The sequence below is a fragment of the Trifolium pratense genome, linkage group LG7 (assembly GCF_020283565.1).
Source record: "Trifolium pratense cultivar HEN17-A07 linkage group LG7, ARS_RC_1.1, whole genome shotgun sequence".
In the NCBI taxonomy this organism is placed as follows: Eukaryota; Viridiplantae; Streptophyta; class Magnoliopsida; order Fabales; family Fabaceae; genus Trifolium; species Trifolium pratense.
In genome coordinates, this window is record NC_060065.1 from 18,141,785 (window position 1) to 18,161,556 (window position 19,772).

General features: G+C 32.9%; 2 protein-coding genes and 1 long non-coding RNA gene across 5 annotated transcripts; all 3 read right to left on the reverse strand.

The window, feature by feature from the left end:
* Positions 1-188: 188 nt before the first annotated feature.
* LOC123894587 lies at positions 189-2,084 on the reverse strand. 2 transcript variants are annotated; one of them, XR_006803876.1, is made up of 2 exons: positions 1,791-2,084; positions 189-1,004 (listed from the first exon to the last, which is right to left on the reverse strand). It is a non-coding gene; the product is annotated as an uncharacterized LOC123894587 (long non-coding RNA). The 2 variants fall into 2 exon arrangements; XR_006803877.1 differs by having other exon boundaries at positions 189-1,529.
* A 3,946-nt stretch (positions 2,085-6,030) lies between these two features.
* Positions 6,031-12,448, reverse strand: LOC123894588 (cysteine desulfurase 1, chloroplastic). 2 transcript variants are annotated; one of them, XM_045944618.1, is made up of 11 exons: positions 12,033-12,448; positions 10,992-11,215; positions 10,505-10,638; positions 10,184-10,343; positions 9,618-9,804; positions 8,764-8,909; positions 8,617-8,689; positions 8,378-8,441; positions 7,904-8,003; positions 6,786-6,944; positions 6,031-6,413 (listed from the first exon to the last, which is right to left on the reverse strand). In XM_045944618.1, the coding sequence occupies exons 2-11, from the start codon at positions 11,211-11,213 to the stop codon at positions 6,243-6,245; spliced, it is 1,416 nt and encodes a 471-aa protein (XP_045800574.1). In that variant the 5' UTR covers positions 11,214-11,215; positions 12,033-12,448; the 3' UTR covers positions 6,031-6,242. The 2 variants fall into 2 exon arrangements, with proteins under 2 accessions (XP_045800574.1, XP_045800573.1); XM_045944617.1 differs by having other exon boundaries at positions 10,992-11,219.
* A 1,748-nt stretch (positions 12,449-14,196) lies between these two features.
* LOC123894590 (serine/threonine-protein kinase Aurora-3-like) lies at positions 14,197-19,322 on the reverse strand. Its single transcript, XM_045944622.1, has 7 exons — positions 19,173-19,322; positions 18,463-18,596; positions 17,586-17,828; positions 16,485-16,580; positions 15,199-15,413; positions 15,012-15,084; positions 14,197-14,435 (listed from the first exon to the last, which is right to left on the reverse strand). Exons 2-7 carry the CDS (start codon positions 18,565-18,567, stop codon positions 14,340-14,342), a joined length of 828 nt encoding a protein of 275 aa, XP_045800578.1. The 5' UTR covers positions 18,568-18,596; positions 19,173-19,322; the 3' UTR covers positions 14,197-14,339.
* Positions 19,323-19,772: the final 450 nt, after the last annotated feature.

The window sequence follows — 19,772 nt, forward strand, 5'->3', positions numbered from 1 at the left end:
AATATTATAACCTTGATTTCGAATATTATTAACCCATGATGGATTTGTGCACTGAAACCATTACTCTTGTTAAATGGTTTCAGTAAGTTATACACTGAAACCATTATGCTTGATAAATGGTTTCAGTACGTTATACACTGAAACCATTAGTCTTGTTAAATGGTTTCAGTGTTGTGAACCCATTAATATTGACTATGAGAGTAAAATAGATTTTTTAAATCCTGAATATTCAAACCATTATTCACAACCTATAGTACACACTTATTCACAAATGCATTTCCATTTTCGCCTTAAACTATAGAACAAATGTGATCAATTTTCTGAAATAGATGAGGAGTGGAATCGTTGTGCGCAAGGCAGAGATCACAGCCAGAAACTACGACACAGCCCCTGTGCATGCATGAGGTTCTCGTCTGTAGGCATTTTATTATGGAAGCATCGCCAGGCAATAAATGATGCAGATGGTGGTACACAAACATGCCAAAGCCAAGCAGTCCAATCTACCCGCTGTTGTGCCGGAAAAAAGAATTCATAGGCTTGGTTTGCAGTCAAATTACCGTCCTTAGAAGAGCGCCAAACAAACCTGTCGTCAAGAGGTTGCTTAGGAACTATGTTAGAATATGCATTCAACATAACAGATGATCTAAAGCTCAATATTAATAAATAAAAGCATTCATGATTTTCGATTAAAATCCTCTTGAGGTGGATCATACTTCCGGATAAGTATGACTCACAGTACAGTAACCTCTCAATCGAAATCTAAAATCCTCTTGATGTTTGGCACTAAAGTGCGGCCATCCGAAGATCCAGCTCTAGCTGTCTTAAGTGTGTCCTCTGTAGGCATTTTATTATGGAAGCATCGCCAGGCAATAAATGATGCAGATGGTGGTACACAAACATGCCAAAGCCAAGCAGTCCAATCTACCCGCTGTTGTGCCGGAAAAAAGAATTCATAGGCTTGGTTTGCAGTCAAATTACCGTCCTTGGAAGAGCGCCAAACAAACCTGTCGTCAAGAGGTTGCTTAGGAACTATGTTAGAATATGCATTCAACATAAAGGATGATCTAAAGCTCAATATTAATAAATAAAAGCATTCATGATTTTCGATTAAAATCCTCTTGAGGTGGATCATACTTCCGGATAAGTATGACTCACAGTACAGTAACCTCTCAATCGAAATCTAAAATCCTCTTGATGTTTGGCACTAAAGTGCGGCCATCCGAAGATCCACCTCTAGCTGTCTTAAGTGTGTTAACTGTTAACAACCATTAGGTAATTATATGAAATGAAACCCACAGGCTTGAGCTAGCTTTAACCCTTCAAGTACACTCCAAAATTGGGAAACATATGCACAACAAACACCGAAATACTTTGAGAATCCAGTAATCCACTCTCCATGCTCTCCTCTTAAAACTCCACCACAACCATCCCTTGGAGCCTCCCACTTGATATTTTACAACAAGTTGCTCCACCATGTCTCTACTCACAAGCTGCTCAAACAGCTAACAGTGCCTCCGAATCTATCTCATCTAGATATGAAATATGAAAGGTGCTATATCAACAATCAAAATGAGAAGAATGAAATTCTTGCTCCTCATGATGGTTGAAATACAATAATTGACAAGTAAATTTCAATGATGATAATCAATTCACTGTGACTCCTCATTGCTCTATTATGTAACACTAATGAATCTATTTTAAAAATCATGAACATTAATAAAAAATCAAAACCTAGAAGCTAAGAGAATATCAGAAACAAAATCAAATTAACAAGGAAAAACGAAACTTACATAATCCCAAGATGAAATTAGAATATTGTTAGAGTTAGGCGCAAATTGAATCTCCAATTTCGAGAATTCAATCGCAGCTTCTGAGTGACGGAGAAGACGATACACAGAACAAACACGACGGCGAAGTCACAGTGACGATACAGAGAAGAAACAAGAACACGACGGAGAATCACGGTGGCGATGAACGGAAGAAACACGGTGGCTACAAAGAGAAGAAAGACGGTGGCGAAGTGGAGAAGTGAGAGATGTGTGGATCCTGTGACTCAGGTTCACAGTATGACAACTTGAGATCATAACACGTGGCAAAAAAAATTTTATGATCAAGTGGCTGTAATTCACTTATGCATCATACATAAATTTGGACTTATGCATATTAACTTTTGCCGATGATGGAGTTATCATATATAGGAAATCCGATCAAACAAAAATATCATGAATTATTAAAAAAAGAATTATAGTTGACCCTTGATAGGAGGCTTTTTTCTCACCGTAAACTTTTTTGTTGGCTTTTGGACTATTAAACTTATCACTTGTATCAGGTTTTTTTTTCCTTGCGAAAAAATATGTTTTTTTTTTGGGGTCTGAAGCCCCCGGGTTGCTTGGCCTTTGGGCCGGCCTTGACTTATACTTTGTAATTTTCTCTCAATTTTGCTATCGTAATCTTTCTTGAATGAAATTAAATATTAATAAACATATTTTTATTTATATCATTTTATATTTATAAAATAGTTCAACGGCTAAATTTATCAAACAATATAAATTGATCAATCAATTATAAACTAGTTTATAAATTATTGTCTATAAATTCACCCACTATAAAATAACTGATTAACTATGCGCTATTTTTTTACCAAATAAAGTCTACGCTAAGTCGCTAACACATGATGTGCCTCAAAAATTACATACATTAATTTGTTCTCTTCAATTTTCGCATAATTTAATACATAATCCTAGTAATTACCAGACACACCTCAACATTGTAGTAAGAAAATGGAAGAAATAATTTTGTTGGTGAAGAAATTCACTACTCACTAATCTCTCCAAGTTAAGATTTCTGGGAAGATGATTGCCGTAATAGAGAATGTTTGTGAGAGTGGTAATAGGTTCAAACACTAATTCCTTTGCTAGCTTCACCACTGAACTAGACATTAGGGGCATAATTAGGATCTGAAAAATGCAAAACCAAATCACATCAAAATACACTAATATAAAGTCAATATATAACTTGTTGAATTTAATTGATATACATATAAAAATTATTACATAATGACATTGGATTTAATTTACTTATAAAATACCGATACACAACAATATAAATTGGATATTAATCATCTAAAAATTAACATGCATATGCATATAAAAACTAATATTTGTCATTGTCCAATTATACAATTCTTTTTTATTAATTACAAACACAAATGTAAAAAGAGAGGAGGTAACTAGCATACATACCATGGTTATAAGTGTCGTTGACAATATGAAATTACAAGAGAATTGAAAAAGTGAGAAAAAAAAAACAACAAAAGGAGTTAAGGGTTCTCTGTGCTTATATCATGTGCCAAGTACTCTTTTTGGCAGTAATTTCTCAACCAGCTTCTTGGGAAACAAGCAAGGAGTTTAGGGTTCTAAATTATTAACTTAAATATTAATTTCTATTTATAGTAATATATATATATATATACACACACACTCAAGCATACCGTTTTTTAGATTAAAAAAAAAAATTATACTCAATCATAAATCAAGAACAAATTATAATAAAAGTAATCAATATAAAATTTAATCTTAAGAGATATTGAAAGACACTCTTTTTTTATATTCAAGATATTGAGAGATACTCTAATACAATATAAAAGATACTAAAAATATTTTTTTGATACAATATTTATTTCTTTTAATATTCTAACAATATGAATAATATTTTATTACTATTATTATTATATATTAAATTATATACTTTGAATTAAATTATAAATTTATTTCTTTTTTCATTAATTCAAGTTTATTAGTCTACACTAATTTTTTGCACCATTAATTAAGTTTCAGTATTGCTATATATCGTGAAATTAAATTCACGAATATATCACGAGCGTGCTTTTGCTGTATGTAAAATGTGTTCATTGTTCGATCCAATTAGTGAAGCCTACTAATTTAGCTATTTTATTAAAATTAAAGGTGATGACAATTAACGTTTGCCAATTAATTGCCACCACTCCACTTGCATGGCCTAGTAAACGTGTCCCCATTCACCTCTCCTCTGCTTCAAGCCTCACTAAGTAAATCAAAATAAATATTTTCACTACCACCTGAAATTAGTCAAGTTGAATTTGTCTGAGGTCGACTTGATAAAAATTGGTTCGGCATAAAATTCGATTCAAGTTCAATATGAACTCTTTTTTCAGTTCGAGTTCAGCTCATTTAGAGTTCGCGAGCAATTTGGTTCGACTTGTTAGGTTCAAATCGTTTTCAACTTGAAACTCAACTCAAGAGTTCCACATGATTTTTTTTTCCTTCTATTTATATACAATCCGATGTGAGACTATTTATTTTTCAATTTTTTTTTTTACCGTTATTTTTCAAATCCTTAAAAACACATTATTGTGCATTACATTGTCTAACAATTTTAATGTTACTCATTTTTATCCTATTATTGTTAAATGTTTGTCTTGGTCTCTTAACATGTGGTCAGAGTTCGATTTCTGACTCACGCATATAGATAAAATTCGATTGGGAGGGAAGAATCCATCTTGTGTATCCCACAGGTTCCCCAACAGATAATAGTAATCACTAATGACGATAAAAATTTCATATCAATATCATAGTAACCCAAAATATAATATCTAAAAGAGAGATATTTTAACATACTAATAAGACATTTTATTAGACGAGGGAGTATGAGATACATGTATTTGTTACCTTTGATTATAATATTAATACATGGAAGAGAGACCTCTTTGATAATTAATCAAGTTATATTGAAGGTGTTGTGTCCTTTATGAGTTGCAGCTATGTACTAGGCTTAGACTTCCAACTTTTTGTCAGATCAGACTTAAGTTTGATAAAGTATAACTTGCTATGAAGTACAGACACTCCTCAAATTAGGCGTGTTCTGGTATCTGACTTTAAATTATCATCCGTCTCAACGTAGTATATGTATCATATATGGTGTTCTTATCTTATGTTATGTGTGTTCGTGCTTTATAGATAACTCTACCTAACTTATTATTATCCCTACATTCTACTGTAGGTTGCCCCTATACGACGCTATAAAGAATCTCTTCTTATATTTAGGTAAGTTCGATTTATGAGAGGATGAGGAGAATGGATTCCCTCCCGTGAAGATTTCTCGGGAGGTGATCTAGTGTACACCACAAGTGTACACCACAACCGTCTATTTTTTAAAATAAAATTGTAATAGTAATAAAATTGAAAGGGTCAAATTTCAGTGTACATAAAGTGCTCATGAGATGATCGTCTCTCACAGGATGAGACATACATGTATGTGATAGAAGTTTATTAAAATATTTTAGTTATTTTTATTTTTTTTGGTACATAAATATTTTAGTTATCTATATGTTTGAATAATTCATTGGCGAGATGTTATTTGAGTAGTTTTTATTTAATTTTTCTTTTTTTGGACTAATTGAGTAGTTTTCATTATACTTTGTTAAGTTAAGTACCTGATTAGTAAGTGTTTCTTGGAGTTTTATTTCATTGTCACTGTTCTACTGAAACACCTAGAAACAGAACAGTCTGTGGGCAAGAGATGAAATTTTGTTAGCACTAATCAAGTCAGAAATTTTGTTAGCACTAATCAAGTGTTTTCAATCTATTCGACTTTAACCATAGTTTAGTAATCACATGAGTAAAACCATTTGGTTTATCAAAATGTGTTAACATGTGGAAAAACAAAATTTTATTTTATTAACTAAATTGTTTTCTTGGCACCCCTGACTTTAACACATTCATCCCCCAAGGTCATGTGTGATACACACTTTAAATCCAGAACCATAACCAAAAGCAACAGATTCATTGCTTACCATCAGGAATAGACATTGTTGATTAATTAATAATATTAGTCATCAGTCATCACCAAAAATCAGAATTATAAGAGTAAAAGTGCAGTATAGATATGAACCAAATGAAATGATAAGGCACTATCCTGCAACCTATGTCACAATACTTTTGTCAACATTGAACTCAAATTGTGAATGAAAAGCTTATCAAGTCATTTGACATGTTGAAGATAAACAAGCTCATTTAAAATATATAGGGATAAGATTAATTTGTTCTGCTAATGACAATTGTTGCATTTAAAGTATAGTACACCATAGCGTTGTTGCCGCGAATTATACATCACTCTAGTCTCATCCAAATTGAAGGTACGTATAAATCGAACCAATCCTAACTGATGTATAAGCAAAATTTAATATACAAATAGATACATTCTGACTACTTGAATGAATTGAAGAAGCTGACTGTGTCGTGGAGGGCGTGTATAAAGTTGTCGACATCCTCCTTAGTATTGTAGAAATAGAGGCTAGCGCGTGCACTTGCGTTGACTCCTAAATAGCGATGGAGGGGTTGGGCACAATGGTGACCTGATCTGATAGCCACTCCATGCTGAAAATGATACATTATTAATTGCAATTCAAGAAAGAAAAATTTTCCAACCATGTTTAACCGCTATCCCGATTACTACCAAAAATTCGGGCATTTAGTAATTGATTATATAGACTAAGGAGGTATTTGAAAAAGCTTAGTTCAACTTATTTCATGACATAAACACTTGTATTGATGATTAAGATACAATTATAAAAATAACTTATGACATGTTCATCAGTTGTTTTCAACATTTATAAATAAGCTCTTGATCATCTACCTAGAATAAGTTTTTGGATAAGTGCTTGTCTGAATTGTTTACTCAAATGCACCATAAAATGTGTTAAGACCAAGAAAATGCATATAGCTCAAGATAGTTTTTCATCTTCTTACCTGTTGGTCTAGAAACGTTGCAAGATCAGTAGGGTGCAAATTCTCAACATTGAAAGAACAAAGAGAAGCTCGTTTGACTTCTTTCGAAGGGGCTGGCCCATAGATGTGAATATTTGGGACTGAAAGAAGCCTTTCATACAGGTATGTACCTAGCTCCACCTGTGAAAATTGAAAATTCATACAAATAGTATCACACTGTTCATAGAATATAAATATAATTTATCTCACTGTAATGAAATATGAAAACTGAATTTGTCGATGAGCATACAAACATAATATGTATTTATTACAAAGGATTGATTGAGTTGATTGAAGATCAGTAATTTAGCTTGTGATTTCAAGTATACCAATGACATTGACGGACACAGACTAGGAGAACATTGCTTTGAATATGACACTAACGAGGTTGAGGAATCAAATCATGAAAATTATGATGATAAAGAGATGTACTTGAAGAAGTAAAACAAGCAGGATCGCAAAAAACGAATCAAGTGTTGCGACATATCAAGCTTATCTACAAGTTATTTTGGCAATTATACACTATACATACTACTTAGATGTACACCCAGCTATAAATGAATTTATGATTGACTTTAGTGCTTAAATTTGATTAGAATGTTTATTTGTTATGTTTATTTTTAGAATATTTACTTTTCACAGTTCCTTGGTTTTTATAAATGAATCATACATTTTGACACTTCTCTATCAGTTAAACCTACGCAAGAACGGACAAAGGGATTTTTCTTTCTCTCATATGTTATGGGAGTGACTGAACTGCATAAAATGTGCAATCACTACATTAAGTGCAAGGTTTTAATGCCATTAGATGGTTAGGCAAATTGGAATCCCAAATATTCAAAAGATGATACTCATGAAGGGAAAAAAGCTACCGCATAAATTTGGTGTTGTCTATACAAACATGCTAAAATACGTGAAGCTGATATATACATTATATTACATCATCGCAAACATGTGATACAAGATGTCACGAAGGGTGGATGGTAACGTAAAATAGTTTTTCACAGCATCAAAATTAAATTTTAAAAATTCACGTATCACTTTTCCTGCAAATTACAGTAGTGTCAGTAATTCATAAGACAGACTGAAGTTCAACATACCTCATACTCATGTATGGCTTCCATTCCAATTCCAGATAAGTAATCAATTGCAGCTCCTAATCCAATTGCTTCACCAATAGCTGGTGTTCCAGCTTCAAATCTAGGATGGTCAAAAAGCTTCGGATAATAAGATACCAGTAACTGATGGTAAATGTCACCGTAGTATAAAATAAATTGCACTACTATAAGGCAGAGGACAATGATTATATTTAAATTTAGGAAAGGAGTAAACCACCAGAGTATCGGTGCCAAGATAAGGAATGAAAACTCTTTCTTTCTCTTGACTTCTACTAAAAAAAATGGTGGATAGTAGATCATTTTTTGGTTAAAGAATTCTACGGATGTCAAAACATCAATGACTATCATCAGGAGCCAGAGAAAGTAAGGAGAAATTATGCACGGAAAACTAGCTAAAATGCAGTAGATCATATTTTTAAGGTAAGCTCGAGTCAAAGGAAAAACAAGTTCACAAACCTGGACGGAGGTTCGGCATAAGTTGAATGATCCAAATATACATCTGAAATCATTTCACCACCACCTAAAATCAGTAAAAGAAGAGGTTGCCAGAAATATATTAGTTTCAAAACACAATCTTATTAACATGGTGCCTAAGCAAACAAGAACTTTTATTTTGTTCTACTGCATTTTAATTAGTTGTTCATGTTTGATGGGAAAATGTAATTGTAAGTAAAGCGCCGTGTATAATAACTTACCCAAAAATGGAGGCATGGAAGACAAGAGGTCCAATTTACCATATAAGAATCCAATGCCTGTAGGCCCACACATCTGTAAGACATGTTTAACAACTTGTTACACTGGTCTGGAAGAGTTACAATTCAAGAATACAGACACAACTCTACCTTGTGAGAAGAAGCAACAAGAAAATCAACGTCAAGATCTTGAACATCAACCGTCATGTGTGGAACACTCTGGCAGGCATCTACAAGAATTTTTGCTCCAACGTCATGTGCCCAATGTGCAATATCTTTAATAGGAAGAACAGAAGCTACAGAAAAACAGAACAAAAAAAACAAGTAAACTCATCTATTTCAGTTAAAAAAATTAAAACTTCGTAACAGTACTATCATTGAGGAAAATAATAGGTTACACATTAAAAAGGCATGGAAACATTTAGGGGGTTGTTGTGATGACTCGTATATGATAGATGCGGTTTGTTTAAATGCTTTTAAGGTTTCAATAATATGCATAAGCAATTACGCACTTATTGGCTTAGTATTAGTAGGAACTAGGAAGTCTTTAACCTTGACGAAATAACAACATAAGCAAGTCCCTTATAGTTAAATGTTGGAAAATCTCTTAAGATGCACGTAATGTTATCTCTTTTTTCTTTTTGGTCAAGTAACCTAGTGGCTAGAATTTCACTTTTAAAGGTGAATAAGTGGGAGTGCCAAGGTTCGAACCCCGGTCCCTACATATTACATGCAATGTCCCTACCAACTGAGTTATGCTCACATGGGCATGTAATGTTATCTCTATCAAGTAACTACCAGTTTATAAATTTATTCCGAAAGATTCTCTATTTGTGCTACTGTACTAAACCCTAGATGCAATACTGCTACGAGAAAAAGTCACTAATGAACCAGAAGAACATTAATGTCAAAAACTATAAAATTAATCCAGGAGGCAGATGATCTTTGACAGCATAAATTAAAATATCATTCACCATAGAGTAGAATAATGGCGAGAAACATACCAAGCACGTTTGAAACATGATGAACAACAACAATTTTGGTCTTCCGTGAAAGAAGCTCCTTCAATTGGTCTATATTTGGAACTTCTTCGTCGTTTAAATTCACAAATTTCAAAACAGCCCCAACTTTTTGAGCTACTAATTGCCATGGAACAATTGCACTGTGATGTTCAGCAACTGTCAGTATGATCTGCAATAATATACAAAAGTTAAGATTTTATTACATGAGCATAATTAGGAGAAAATGATAATAATGCAAAAAATAATAATAATGCTAAATGTAATGGAATAGAACTAAGTGATTAAAAAGGACCCCAATGCCTCCTCTTGATATTAAAAATCCTATGTCAAAATCATATTTGATACATTCAATTTAGCCTTAATACTCTCCGAATCTTAAAAATATGCACAAAATAATCTCATATTTAACAATTCGGTTGGGAAAATATTTGTTTTTCTTTCAAAAGCTGTAAGGCTGCCAAAACAAAGTGATCATTCCTCAAAAATATGCTAATACAAACATGCACCAATTTGAAATTCCTTAAAAAAATAATCTAGAATGAAAATACCTCATCTCCTGGTTTTAAATTTGACAAGCCCCATGAATAAGCTACTAGATTGATAGCTTCAGTAGCATTTCTTGTGAATACAATTTCTCGGGAATCAGAAGCATTTATAAAAGCTTCAACCTTTCTTCTAGCTGATTCATACTCGTCTGTGGCCTTTGCACTACATCCATAAATAATTGCGCACAACAAAAAATTTGGCTCTTTACGCAATCATATATAGAAATTTGTATATTTCCATCCCCCGTTAAATGAGAAGGGAGGAAATTATATTAAATTGTCTCCAAATTACATACGCAGTTCCAAATGTAACACAAAAAGTACCTTAAGAAATGTATGCCCCGATGCACGTTTGAATTGTAACCTTCATAATAGTTTTGCAACGCCTTGATGACAGCTGTAGGCTTCTGAGAAGTTGCTGCATTGTCTATGTAAACAAGTTTTGATCCATTTACTTCCTGTGGATTTAGTTTAAGTATAATAACTTCATAATAGACAAAACAAAAACTCTAATCCATGAATAAAAACATATCTTTGTGAATGAAAGTCGATTTTTATCAACAGCATTATAGATAAATTAACTAAAAATGAGGCAGTGGAACCAATGTTCGGTTATAAAATTTGCATTGTATGTCTATTTGTTTGATTCTTAAGCTTTGGCTTGATTCAACTTGACGCATAAAAAGGGTTGTATCATCAATCAAACTAGTATTTATAAGTTGTAATATTGTGTTAATCAGGTTGAAAATTTAAATCTGAGCTATATAAACACTTCAAAACATATATAAAATTAAGAGTATGAAAAAATCACCTGATGAAGTATAGGGAAATGGGGTCTGGTAGAGTGACCCAAAGAAGGGGAGTCAACAGTTGGATCAGCTAATGCTTCATTGACGGTGGATGCACAGACAGGAAGAGAAGATAAACGACGGAACCCAACTCTAACACATGATGAGGTCTTAGTAGTGATTGAGCGGCAATAACTTGGGGTTGGAAATTTGAAAGATGGAAGTTTTGGCAGCAAAACTTCCATTACTAACTAACCAACAGAGGAATTACAACATGTCAGTTATATCTAAGAAAAATAGTTGAAAATATTACAGGAAAATTGAAACATTAGAGAATCGGCTATACATATGTACTTGCATAATAATCAGAATTTACAAACCACCAGAAAAATCAATTTAACCGAACGCCAAAATTCACATAATGAATCCATAACTTGCCAGTTCATACCATTTGTGTGAATAAACCATAAGAACATGAGGTGATAATGGAGTATATAATAAAAGAAAGGGTCTCTCTTTAAGGATAATTGGATTGCACAAGTTTGATCCAAGTTATTGGTGGCTGCAAGTTACTTTCAAACTAAGGGAAATGCAGTTTCAGTGTAGCATTAGCATAGCATACATATGAGATTGAGGTTTTGAAGATTACTAGCCAAAAACACATATCTAAGGTTCACATTTGAACCACAGCGTACAACACAAGTTACACAACACAGTATCAGAATGCAATTATAATACTCCCTCGTCCCTTTGTCTCAAAATAAGTGTCATTTTAGGAATAAAATTTTGTTTTAAAATGAATGTCATTCTCACTTTCCAATGCAATATTTTCCAATTGTACCCCTAATTATTACTATATGCACTATTCTCAAGGAAACCAACCAATGTTCTAACTTATAGACTTATAGGGATAATTTAGTAAAGTATTACAGTACTTCTTTTGACAATACTCATTATTTTCATTGAGTAGCATCAAAGTAGCCAATAAACCAATTCAATTGGCAACTGAAAACTGAAAAGTACCCAGTTTGGAGCACAGAAAATGGATTAAGGAAGGATTGTACCTTGAGAAGGAACAAAGACGGCAGAGACACGCCGCAGTGGGGGAGTGGACGAAAATAGAGACGGAGCAGTACTTCCCAGCTGTACTGTTGCGGACGTGAAGGGGAAGAGATTGGTCGGTTTAGTTTCTCAAGAGGAGGCTCGTGGTGGCCGGAAAACGAAAGAGAAGGTGGAGGCTCAAAATTTAAATTTCTCCAAAACGAAAAATAAACTTGTGGGTTTTGTAGAGAGTGGAAAGATGAGTTCAAAAGTGGTGTTAGTTTTCAATTTGGACCAACGTGGTGGCCGGAGGGACACAGGAAAGTGGAACACGGTGGTGGGTTTTGAGAGAGCGAAAATGAGTTTCTGAAGATGATGAAAAAAGAAAATGGAAAAGGAAAAGGAATGAGAATATGAGGCTGTTTTTTTTTGGTAAGGTGAATATGAGGCTGTTTGTTACGGCTTATATGTATTTTGAAAAGAAAAAACAAAAACTCACTTTTTTTATAAAAAGAATCACTTTTATCCTTAACCAAAAAAATCACTTTTAGTCAAAAATAAGAAGCCGATAAGAGTAATTTCTCAAATAATAAATATTTTTTTAGAGGAGAGAGAACAAGTATTTAAAAGTGTAGGTTATTTTGTAATTAAAAAATCACTTTTAAATGAGTCTGAATAATTAGACTTGGTCCTTAAATCGGTTCTCCTTTAATATTGAGGTATGGTCAAAATCTTGAGAAATTGTTTCTCCCCCGCTCTTAATGAAAGGTTAGTTGAAAGATATATAAGTGAAACCATAATAACCATTCTTGTGTCATTCTTAATGTAGATGGAAATTATCTCGATTCTCCCATTCGATCTGAATTTGGCGGCATTATTAGAAACACATTCGGTCACTATCTTGCAGGCTTCTCAAGCTTCATTCAAGCGTTATTTGACATTTTGCTCTTTGAATTGTATGTTATCCACAATGGACTCTTGCTGGCCAAAGACATGAGTATTGATGAACATGTATGCTACTTTGATTCTTTACATTGTGTTGACTTCATCAAGGTGCACAAGTTAAGTAGTATCATTATATGATGTGTTGATCCAAGATATAAAGGAGCTGTTTTATCAAACTAATGTTTCTCTCTATCACACACTTAAAGAAAATAATCAATATGCAAATTTCTTCGCTAAACTTGGAGCCTCTTCAAATGTCGACTTCTTGACTCATACTTCTCCTCCAAAAGGCGTTCGTGATCTTCATATGAATGACGCAATAGGAACTTTCTATCCTCGTAAATAGTTTTATTTTTAGTTCTATTTTTTTCTTTCATTTTAGTTTTCTTACCAACAAAAAAAACAGCTAAAGATTATTGTATTAAAAATAATAATTTTTATTACAATAAACAAACACAAAGTGAACTCTAACTGTCAAAAAAAAAAGATAAAGTGAACTCTATTTTTCTATAAAATTTTTGAAAATTAATCTCTAAATTATTGAATTTTAAAATAACTATTTTCTTTTAGATAAATAACTATTTTTTTAATTTATAACAAACGGACCCAAAATGTAATAATAATAACAATAATAATAGAATTAAATTCGTTTACGAGTGTCAAAGTTAATTTTATCACCAAATCTAACTCAAAATTAACTAAGACAACGTAACAGAAAGAACATAAAAAAAAAAAAAAAAAGTGAGACAACATATAGAAACATAAACTTATAAAAGAATAGAGCAACTTACACGAATAGGAAACCAACAACCAAATAGTTATAAATTATGTATATTGTTAATTCAATGGGAATAATTTATTATTGGTTAAGTGGAAGGTTGAATTCATTTTATAGTAAAGATTAATTAAAGCCACTAGGTTTGGTCTAGTGATGAAGGGTTTGGATAGTACTCTATAGGTCTTGGGTTCAATCCCCAGCTCATTGCAAAAACAAGAATAAAAAAAAAAAGATTAATTAAGGTTCAAATTCCATGTTTAGAAGAAAAAAAAATGCAGTAATAATTTGGGGCGCGATGCAGCCTTGCCAAGCTCTAAGGCAGCTCCGCCCCTGGATAGATAGTTGAATTGGCGTCCTTGAATGAATTAGTTCTTGTGCTGGATACCGCGGCGGAGGGCGTCCCTTGCATTTGTCATCATCCTCAATCTCCAAGTAAACTTAGATGAATGAAATTTTTTAGAGAATTTTATGGCAATTATTTTTAATTAATCAATGTCTCAGTTGCTCAACAAATCTCTTGCAGTTCAAATTTCAATCAAGATTTGTACTATTATTATATTATATTATTATATTATATATTGCAATACATTAGTGACTAAAGATACTATTAGCAGACACCCATACGATTTGCATTCTTGATTATCCAAGGATGCTCCATTATCTTCTGGAGTGACAGCCTTCTTGAGGAATCTTTTACCAGTAGCTGTGCATGAATTTACAGATAGCAGTAAGAACAACATTCTAATCATGGATATAAAATGTAGACATAGTCACATAGGGTTAAATCAGCTTTTTTAGATTCTATAAAAAAATTCAACTTTTAGTCCTTGCAATATTTTTTCCTTGACAATTAGTCTCCATAAAAAACAAAGTAAATTGATACCTTATTGAAATGCTACCAAATTTTGCATATACACATTGATTCTATACACTCAGTATTATGTTAGAAGTCTTTGCAAAATATATGAGCTAAAAATTTGAATTTTATGTTCAAGTTAGGTTATTTTGCTTTTTTGAGCTTTTGACACTTGAAAAATTAAATATTTACTTTAATCCTTGTTAAAAAAAAAGTCTATTTTTTATGAGGAATATGTTTAAAATGTTCTAAACATTCCTTCAAAAATGCAAAGGGTACATTAGTTGAGTTAATAGCAAAGACTAAAATTGCTGACCAAAAATATTGTAGATACTAAAATCAAAGAAAAATTTTATAAGGACCAAAAAAAAAAAGTTTTTAGGTACTAAAAGCATATTTAACCCTATAATAATAGAATCATACCCGACTTATCAGATTTTTGGCATCAGAAGAAACAAGAGGGCTAGGAGGGAAGCTTAAATCAACCTTTTTTATCCTGCACAAATTGAAATACATTATTACATATATATGCAAAAAAGGCTTCAAATGTTTCTCTGTGAGACAATATGCAAATTTACTATATATATGCACGTTCCATGCCCTTGGATACCTTTCAAAGGTATCAGCTTGACTTTCAGCCTCAAATGGAGGAACACCATAGAGGAACTCATAACAAAGGATACCAAGAGTCCAGTTATCAACAGCATAATCATGATCTTTGTTTTCTACCATTTCAGGAGCTAAATAATCCAATGTACCACACATGGTTTGTCTTTTGCTTTTAGATTGTACTGACCAACCAAAGTCTGCAATCTTAAGACGACCCTGTAATCAAGCCATTATCAAATTAATTGCTACAAACTCCCTCAAAACTTGAATTTAATCATATAATAATCCACTGACTAAAACTAATTGCCAACAGTATTCATTATATATTATATGAGAAATGATATATGGACACGCATATTTTGGACAACATTGGACAACAATAATAAAATATATTATTTTCACATGACAACAGGTCAATTTTGTAATTTTCTTATGTTGGTAAGGGTAACTTGATAATTTCAATGACAAAATCTTCTCTCTCTTTACAACCCATCGTCTTCCTCTTTTTCTTCATAACGCAGAATCGTCTTCTTTTCTTCACCCATGGCTGCCTTTTCCTCTTTCTCTACATAAGCCGCCACTCACCAACTCCCTCTATATGGCCGCCGCTCTCAGCAACCCAGGACAAAAAACAACAGAAGATTGAATAACAGTTAACACCCTTATAGCACAAATTGAATCAATTCCATTTCAACAAATTTCAAAAAATGGATCTAACATCCTTATAGCAAGTGTTTAATTAAAATGCAATTAAAAATTGATTGATAAATGTAATTAAGCTTTATGCAAGTGTATCAATTTAAATGGAGTGAAAAATTCTCTTTGTTTGATTTCAAATCAGTGAGAACGGCGACGAAATGGCGAGGTTCGGTCATCACAGTGAGTTGGTGTGTGGAGAAGATGGAGGAAGGACGTCACCGATGTGACAGACGAGAGCGACAACAAGAGGAAGAGACTGTGAGTTGAAGATGAAATGACAGAGAAACAAGATGAAGAAACGGTGTTTTTCTCCTTATTTCCTTTGTTTAACCTTTTAATCTTAGTCGCTACTTTTCTCCTTGCCACTTGTGACTCATCTGTGCAATGAACAGATATAAATGGAGCGGGTGGAAAAGGAGCATAGCTCCACTCTAACGTTGTCATGTAAAAATAATATATTTTATTATTGTTGTCCAATGTTGTCCAAAATATGTGTGTCCATATATCATTCCTCATATTATATATCCACAATAAAGGGCAAGAGGTTTCCATCTTTAAAGGGCAAGAGGTAAAAGAATAAAAAGATACCTCATGGTCAAGCAACAAATTTTCAGGCTTGATATCCCTGTGAATAACATGCTTCTCGTGACAATATGCCAATGCCTCTGTGAGGCTGAAAATGTACTAATATTTTCAAATTTGAAAGAAACAAAAGTAAGGGTCAATATAATACAAAAAATTGTGGCAAAAGGAAGGCGTACAATTATAAGCATAGAATAGAATGATATAAATGATCACTAATTGTACATTCTTTGTAAACAACTTGTTCAAACCCAATTTTTCACCTACTTTCTCTGCAGTACATATTTTACTGTATGTCATTTCAATTAGCATAACTGCTAAAACTATCATAGATATATCATAGTTTCTAAGAAGTTTGGATACATAGTACAATACGAATACTATACAACGCCGATATGGGAATACAAGAAACTTCTAAAAATCAATATATGACATGGGCAAGATACATTTATAAACTCTCTCTCTCTCTCTCTCTCTCTCTCTCTCTCTCTCTCTCTCTCTCTCTCTCTCTAGTTAGAGAGATGTGTATCAAATATGCATTGCATCTAGATGATAATCATGTCATTAGACAGAAAGATGTATTGTAGATATATCTAAGAAGTTACGAGGAAAATATTGTAATTTGTTAAAAAGAATAAAAACAATTATCGAACGCCTTTTGGATACATATCAGACACGTATTGGTATCGGATATATCTTTTTCCATTTCTAAATTCTTAGGTATCGGAGGTTCATATTGGATATCTAATTTTCAGATTCTCAATCAATCTTTTCAGCTGGGTAACTAATTTTCTCTCAAAACAAACTATGGCTTCTTCTCTCTCAACTTTTCTTTAAAGTCAAAACCAAACAACCTGACACAATGCCTTGAACCAATAAAAATGTTACTCCATGATTCAGACACAGTTAAGGAATCCTCCAACAGAATGCCAGGTCAAAACAATGATAATAGTTTGTTATAATGGCATAAAAAGTTAAGCAAGAAAGACAAACTTCACATTATTATGTCACTAGTCATAACTCTAGTTAAAACCAAGTTCAAAATCCAGCCTCGTGATGGTAATTCTTCAATATAGTCATACACTCATCAAACTAATAAAGGATTACCGTTGCAGCTTGCTTCTCTGAGAAACGGCCTCTTTTGCTAAGCTCTTTGTATAGCTCACCATTATGAGCATATTCAAGAATCAAGATAACGCGCTCGGAATCATGAAACCAACCATAGAGACTCAAGATGTTTGGATGTTTAAGACTTATCTGTATCTCCATTTCCCTCCTTAGTTGATGGTGAATCCTATACTTTTCAAGTTGTTCCTTAAAGATAACCTTCAATGCAACCACAAATTTACTCTGCAAAAAAGAAGTTAAAAATTAGTAATAAAATCTATTGGATCCTTAAGTATTCAATAATTCTTTAAAATAGCTTATGATATATTTATTACTTGTTTTCAACTTAATATATCACTTATTCAGAACATATACTTAATTTAGCCTCATTTTCTTTGCCCGTGTAGAACTAGCTTATTTATAGACTCTCTTATATGATAAACTCTTGTATACAGCTCAATTAAGCTATTCACTAAGCACTCCCTAAATATACAATCCCATTCCACATGAATTCAAAACGTCTTCACTTCAAGACCAATTTATAGCAATCTAATTAACACTAACACTTTAGATTGAAGACATGTTTGGTCTCCAACACGTGTTGGTATCTGACACCAACATGACATGAACACATTTGGTTACATTTTATGTTCCATTTTCATAGATGACTACCGGCGTCTTTCAGCATGTCTCCGGTGTTTGTGTCAGTGATTCATAATTTGTGCATGTAATAAAAACTTTCAAAATTAATCAATTCATCGCAAAACAGATTTTAGGGTCAAATTGTGTATAAACTATTTGATTTTGATCCAAAATGAAATACCCACCAAATAATAAACAACACAGACAAACAGCATAAAGGGGGGAAATTTGGTACCTTGACTTCTCTGGCGACATAGACTCTGCCGAATTTCCCTCTCCCAAGTGGCTTTCCAATCTCAAAGTCATTGATGGACCATTCCCGTTTCACATTTTGATCCATTTTCCGTCGGAAAGTTCAGTTGTTTTACCCTAATTTGAAGACAAAATATTTTGAAAACTGGATTGTTAAAAACCAGATCAGTGGTCGTAAGACCTCCGGATCATGGTTCAATTAGTTGAATAGGCTAAACCACCACGGTTGAATCAGATGGTAAGTAATGTAAAAGCACAACACAAATAGTAATGAGAAAAGGAATATGTACCGACAGTGTAAACTAATTTTACACCATAAACTCCACTTCACCCCACTTTCTCGATATGACATGGAAGATTGAATCATTCTTATTGGTTGTCGGTGTAAAATTAAGTTACAGTGACGGTGTGCATCCTTTAAACTCAATAGTAATTAAATATTAAAAAAATAAAAATAAATAAAAGATGGATACTGATGGGAAGAACAAGTACCACAGAAAGATCACAAACTCCATTGGAGAGCAATTTGAACTAAATCAACTAACAAATAAATAAAATTGATAGTACATGCAAACACCAACTTGAACTAACAAAACAAAATTATTCAACAGCAACTGAGATTCATCAATAATAATTAATAAAAAAGAGAAAAGAGAGAAACGGAATAGCGAAGAGAAGGATCAAAGGACAAACCTGAAATGACGTAAAAAGTCGGAATCGCGAAACGGAGAAACTGAACGGTGGAGTGGCTTGGCCGGACGTGAACGGCGGTGGCGGAGTGTACTCAAATTTGAATTTGATATACGGTTTTATTGGGGGAAAACGTAAAAACAATTGGCAGATTCTCATGACCCGGTTTATTTATTTATGGACCGGGCGGTTATCATCCCGGTTTACGTTCCATGGGTTTTCGAAATTCATCCGGTTTGAACTAGATACTGATACACAGTTTTTCACTTTAGACCAAACTTATGTACAGTTCCATATACACAGTTTTTACTGTGCTAGATACATGGAAAATTATTTTTATTTAAAAACAAATTTCTTTTTCTTTTTTTAATTAAAAAATATAAATAACTACATTTTTTTGAGAGTAACAGAAAAACTGCATCTACATATAACTTTTGCATTTCACTTTTCCTCTTGTTTGAATTAAAAAAATTAAAATCGAAGATAATTTTAGGTGCCGAATAAATGTCACATGGGTCGGTCCCCGTAAGTTTAACTCAGTTAATAGAGACATCGCATTATATGTGTAGGAGTCCGGGTTCGAACCAGGGACACTTTATTTAT